This window comes from Protomyctophum parallelum (genome assembly GCF_964188405.1).
Source record: "Protomyctophum parallelum genome assembly, chromosome: 19".
Lineage (NCBI taxonomy): Eukaryota > Metazoa > Chordata > Actinopteri > Myctophiformes > Myctophidae > Protomyctophum > Protomyctophum parallelum.
The window spans coordinates 35,266,556-35,273,314 of record NC_139717.1 but is presented as its reverse complement, the minus strand read 5'-3'; the positions used below and the strand labels follow the sequence as shown (position 1 = coordinate 35,273,314).

Here is a 6,759-nt window from a genome sequence, read left to right as displayed (position 1 = left end):
TGCGCGTGTGTTTCATCATGTCGCGAGTGACTTGCCAATTTTCTAATGTTTCTACCAACCTCTCGGCTCACTTGTGCGACGTGCTGTCGGGCCTCTGTGCTCAGTGCTCGTATGCATTTGTCGACGACCACCCTCTCCATCCATGGTATGTGGCTGGCTGGTGACAGTGAATGATAGTGGTTTTCTCGACTCACCGCCCTAGCAGTCTCTACCTCACCCCCCGGAGTGTGATCTCCTCTGAGGCAGAGAGAGCAAAGTTTTGTAGTCTGATGGGCGAACACCTGTGACGCACATCCCAGCTGGTCCAACAGGTGATGGGGTATGTACCTGGCTTCTAAAACAACTCCCAGTGGTTTATGTGTTCTCCTGTCTCTCTGCCTCTGCTGGCCTCCGGGGGTATGCTTACCTGGGCAGTGAATAACCATCGAGACACCACAATACATATAGCAACCAAGATCAAGTGGAATACGTTAATACAGGAGGAATATATATAATGATGCCCGATATGGGCTACAATCAACCAGGGCCCCGATTCAGGCGACCAACGATAGGACCACTCGTGGCCGTGTGAAGAGCCCTCTCGAACACTGCGGTACGAGTGTGTGTGGAATGGTTAAGGTCAGCAAAGCAGCAGGTGTAGTGCTGGCCCTGAAAGCACAACGGCTGTATTAAAATACTACTCTTATACTACTAGTCACTGAGGAAGGAACAGCAAGACACACAAACTCACCCGCTTTAATGAGGCCAACGTACACAGTTGTTGTACCCACTGCAGCGGTAGCCAGGTAAAGAACACAACTGTAAACAACAAGAGCCCATGTTTATACTCATGGCATCACAGACACCAAATGAATATAAATACTGCGGAGAGGGAGGAACACCAACCTAGGTGGCGTGGTGTTGTTTCACAACACGCCAAACAGGACGCAGGAAAGAGTGAGTAGCTCCAAGGCTAAAACACAACAAGCGCTCACAGTCAAGATCACAGTCAACTATTAAGTGCAGGCGATCGTAACAGCAACGTATAGAAACATACCTGCACTGAAGTGCGGACCAAACACGCTGTCACCCGACGGGACAGCTTTGTTTAGGATGATCACCTCAATGCGGGAAGAATAACTCCTGGCCGTGGAACGTGTGTCAGTGGCACCCACCAGCAGTGTGGCAGAGAGACAGCTGACAAACAGGGCCGACACGTCACCTTCTAAAGCCAGCAAGTACAAAAGACCCATGGAAACCATGTCGTTATTGGACTCAGCTCTAGCTCTCATAGTCTCTAAACTATTCAATGTTTAGTGAACAGATCAGGGGAGGAAGACCAGATGAAGACCTGATGGTCGAAACATTGGTATTTTAACAATTAATAAAGCCCGTTATCCTCTTAACTTTTTGAGTACCCGTTTTTTTTTTTTTTGGGGGGGGGGGGCTTTTATGCTTTTATTGATAGGACAGACGACTGACATGAAATGGGTAGAAAGATGGGAGTGACACGCGGTCTTCAGGATCGAGATTTGATTTGAACCTGTGACTCGCTGTCAGGCTGGCATTGCAGCCTAGGGTTCCCGGATCACCACGTATGTGGCCCGCCTTTTTCAAAACCCTTTTAATGTTCAATGTTCTACTTCAGGAATAGTGAGACTTTTTGAAACTTTTATGTGTGAAGTCTGATACCAAAGTCACCACACAGAATCGGAATAAACAGGGTTTAACATGCCGCAGCAGGGGTTTATTTCCCCAATTATTTAGCCACAAACTGCAAACTGAAAAACTGAAAATGCAATCAATGTTCAATTGTATTCAAAACATAATAATAATGTCTTCTTTCCTCTGGGCCTCGTAACTGAAACGCAAGTGTTCGTCAAGAGAATTAGGCCATGGAATGTCAATATGAACTCAGGGAATCAGAGACAAACGTGGTTAATCATCATACTATCATCATCATCATCATCACCATCATCATACTATAATTCTAACAATGTCTGTCTGTCTGTCTGTCTGTCAGAAACAAACACTTATCTCCTCATTGCCTACACCAATCACTCCCACTTTTCACACAGGCATAAGGAATTTATTAGTGAATTAAAAACGCACCGGGCGCAGTACCCCCCGCGGCCACCAGGGGGGGGGGGGGCAAATATCTCACAACGGGTAAGGGCTAGTAATAATAATTAATGACGTTTCCCTTCCAGTCTTTGTCTACTGATGGCGTCGGGATCCTTCCGGCTAAGTATGGGCTTTCTTTTACTCTTACAGGGGTTCAGGTGAGTACTGATGAAATGAACTGAGAAGTTTATTTTATTCAAATGATTTGTTTTTTATTTTTCAAAATAGATTACAATGTAATGTTCAGCCAAATTAGAAATACAATGTTCTCCAGATACAAAGAAAACTAGTGTAGGGTAGGGACCTATGGTACAAACCTAAGTTGCGAACCTACTGCCTTATAAAGGACATATACACTGTAGAACCTTATGTGAAGTATAATTTAAACAAATCTCTTTGTGCTCAAATAAGGTCAGGAACATTACCATTAGCACTGGAGACTGGCAGGTTTAATGCCACCCCTGAAGATGAGAGATATTGTCTGTTATGTTATCTATATGAAATTGAAAACGAAGTTAACTTTTTGTTTTACTGCTCTAAATACGATGACTTAAGGGATATTTTGGTTAATAAGATGTCTTCTATATGTGGGGATTTCCTAGATTTAAAAATGGAGATATGTTTTGCCAAAGGGACTTCCGTTGTTGCAGATTGTATCTGTCAAGCTTGGGAAAGAAGACAGAATACTCTGTATACATCTGAGGTGTAATATAATGAATTATGTAATGTAACATGCTGTAAAATGCATAAATTATGTATTGTCAAAAAATGCTGTAATTGCAAATGTGAAATGGTGTCTTATAAACCCATGAGGGTTGGGCACAAGGTGTGCATGACACGAAAATAGTCTATCTATCTATCTATCTATCGATCGATCGATCGATCGATCGATCGATTGATTGTGGCAAACCAGGGGAAACAGCCAGGCCTATTCCCCACAGAATGAGGCTGGGGGAGGTGATAGAGGGAGTATATCACCCTGTACAGGTATTGCAGCCAATGGGAGCCTGGACATGGACGCACCTGCAGCCAGTAAGGCAATCACCAGAAGCTGTTAAAGAGCCGACGCCCAAGCTGTCTGGTGAGTGAGTGTGAACTAATGGAGGAGTGAGAAAGGAGGAATCTCTGTTCATAAGGAGGCTGGGATGAGGGAGATCTCTCAAGCCAACTGAACTGGAGAGCCTACAGCACTCTCCCCCAACTCAAATAGTCACTGGCTCTCTCTCTGCTCTACCCACAGGACGGCAAGTGACTAGAAGCCTAAGCCCCTGACAAGAGGAACCCTTTTTGAAGTTTTGCCCCGTTTTCCCCTTTCCCGAACTCTTTAAATAAAAGACAATTTAAGTTTATGGTGAAGCTGTCTCTGAGCCTCTTATTTTATTGTGAATCTGTACCTAGTCTAGTATTCTCCCCTGGGTTGCCACTCTATCTATCTATCTATCTATCTATCTATCTAGTACAGAGTGCGTGTGCTTTAGTAGTAGTCTCGTGTCGTTCCTCCCGCAACTGGCGCCTGTTGATTAGCGGGCGTAGTGGCATCCTCTCACACTGCTTCAAAAGGCTTCACTTCAATTTGCCCTTGAGGATTAATAAAGTATATATCTATCTATCTAATGAGACTCCATGGCACTCTCACTCTCATACTTTCCTCCCAAAACCTGTCCGAGGGCGTGTCGTACTCGTTCGCACCGCACTCTGGCCTGTTTGTGGTTGGTTTCCATATCATTGCACTCACCTGCTCAGGGCTTCCTAGCGAGACCCCACACCTGTTTTATACCTGTTTCATTATAATTATACTACAAACAGTGTCGGGTTATTGTAAAAGTCTCTCCATATTTGGTCAAGACTGACATCATTATGATATCATCAACATGTTTGATCATGATGTCAGAAATCCACAGGGAAAGCATGCCATTTCACCTAATCTTGGTTTTGTGAGTGAATATTCTTCACATTTTGTGAATTCATCCGTCCCTCCATATTTGGCCAAGATGTCATCATCGATATGAAGTCAGCAACAGGAAAGTCATACCAAAAGTGTAATTGTTTTTACTATGCACAGCTTTGTGTGTATATGTGCGTCTGTATGAGCACGGAATGTGCTCAGCTGATTGACTGAGCAAGGAATGTGATGTATGATGATGAAGAGCACTGCTCACTTTCTAGGACAAGGACATGCGCAAATGGGTGTTGTATTTTTAGGCATACATGACATCAGTTTATGTTGTGTGACATCAGACCTGAGTCATTCTATATATTGATTGATTCAAGGTGATCAGAGTTATTTTGAAAACTATATTTTCAGTTTGTATTTAACCCGGAAAAAACAACAGATAGTATAAACGTTCAAATTTGATTGCATCTCAAGAATAACATGGCTTCCAATGAGCACAGCTGGAATGAGGAGAGAAATGAACTGCTCAGAGAAAAAGAGGCTTTGGCTGAACGGTTCCTCTCTGCAGAGCAAAAACTTAAAGCCACAGAAGAGGAGCTGGGAACTGCGGCAAACCAGTTGCGAGCAAGAGATGAGACCATCCTACAACTCCAGAAGACATTGGAGAAGAAGGGAAAAGAGATCTCCGGCCTTCAAGAGAGACTCTGCTGCCTTTGGACAGAGGAGAAAGGGAAAGCCTGGGAAGAGCCATGTGAACTACTGGAGGACAATATTGTTGATCTGAAGGACCAGCTAGAGAGCAAGCTAAAGATCAATAGAGATTCAGAGAATGAGAGTGCCGTGGAGAAGAAAGCCCATATAGCCGCCGGCGATAGCACTTTAAATCTGGTCGACCATGAAGGTGGTGAGGATGACTTGGATGCAGAGTCCTACCCGGGTGGGCGGAGTGAAGAGGTTGACAGGGAGACGAAGGCCAAGGCGTTTGTGTGGTGCCAGGAGTTCCTGTCTGGTTCATGGAAGACCATTCCAGAAGCACATTTCCAGATCACCGTTGTCAGCGGTGGACTGAGTAATCTGCTATACATGTGCACTTTGTCTGACCATGTTCAGTGTGTGGGGGACGAACCTCGCAGGGTCCTGCTCCGAATATATGGAGCTATTCGACATAACAGCCGGTCCCTTGCCGTTGAGGTGGCAGGAGGAGAGGACTCCTCGCTGGTGACCTTTGACTCCTTGATGGAGAATGTGATGTTTGCTATTCTGGCAGAGCGTACTCTAGGGCCAAAGCTTTATGGCACTTTTCCTCAGGGACGCCTGGAACAGCACATACCGAATAGCCTAATGCGCACAGAGCAATTCTCAGACCCTTCCATCTCTGCCGAGATCGCTACCCAGATGGCTCGTTTCCATACAATGGTGATGCCCTTCAACAAAGAGCCAAAGTGGCTTTTTGAGACCCTTGATACATACATGGACAAGGTGATGAAGCTGAAGTTTGAGCGAGAAGCGCAAGTGAAGAAGTTCAAGAAGTTGCTTAAGTTTGACCTGCCTGCAGAGCTGGAGAGACTCCGCGAGTTGCTGGCAGCTACCCCATCCCCAGTGGTATTTTGCCACAATGATATGAATTCAGGTAATATTCTGTGTTTGGATGGGCAGGACCCAGCCTCGACAGAGAGACTCAGGCTCATAGACTTTGAATACAGCAGCTACAACTACAGGGGCTTTGACTTTGGGAACCACTTCTGTGAGTGGATGTATGATTACACATACAACCAGTGGCCTTTCTTCAACGCCACACCAGACAACTACCCAACTAGAGAGCAGCAGCTTAATTTCATTCGTAGTTATTTGGCAGAGCAGGGCGGATACCCTGATAATACTACACAGGAGGACCAGACGCGCATCCAGGAGGAAATGTTAATTGAAGCTAACCGGTATGCATTAGCATCACACTTTTTCTGGGGTCTGTGGTCCGTTATTCAGGCCAGGATCTCAAAGATTGAGTTTGGATACCTGAACTATGCCCTGAGCCGGTTTTACAGCTACGTTAGACTAAAAAAGCTCTTTACCTAATTTCCACCTACATGTACTGTGTAAGATGCCTAATGGCCTTTGGTCTTCAGGCAGAACCAAGAGCGCTGAGCCACTTTACTACACTTGCACTCACTAATACCAACCAGAGCACTGCACAGAATGTGTACACACTTTACACCAATGACTGAACCAGTCCGTCACCCATCACTACCTACCCCGGATTGTGCCGAATCCTAGCCCCCACACATATGTTGTCATAATGTCACAGACACATCATAGATGACTGACGTCACACTGTAGAATGTCCACCCGGCCTGGTGGATGTCCTTCACAGAGCACCCCTTTCCAGTTGTTGTGTTATTGTGTGTTGTTGTGTAATTATAGTATATGTACTGTGCTGTGGGACAGGTTATAATAATATAAACTAGACGATATAACTATAAATGTATACACTGCAAAATGAACTAAAACGAAAGAGAATAGATTTCATTTATAATTTTTTTGATTTATTTAGCACAATTTAAAAAAAACTACAAAATGGGTAGCAAAGGGAAAAGAGTAGGAGTCCAGATGCCCAAAGGGCTCATACAAGGCCTCTACCTATATGAACACAGTATACATTATACAATAGATATGACGTTATTACAGATATCAATTAGCCAACATAGTTGGCACACATGTTTATATGATTACAAAAGACATGATTACATTACAAATGATAAATTTGC

The 6,759-nt window shown here is 44.4% G+C and overlaps 1 protein-coding gene across 1 annotated transcript; it reads left to right on the top strand.

Moving 5' to 3' along the window:
• Positions 1 to 4,477: 4,477 nt before the first annotated feature.
• Positions 4,478 to 6,070, top strand: LOC310876935 (choline/ethanolamine kinase-like; the record flags this gene model as incomplete). The annotated part of the gene is made up of 1 exon (XM_083790584.1): positions 4,478 to 6,070. One exon carries the CDS (start codon positions 4,478 to 4,480, stop codon positions 6,068 to 6,070), a length of 1,593 nt encoding a protein of 530 aa, XP_083646710.1.
• Positions 6,071 to 6,759: the final 689 nt, after the last annotated feature.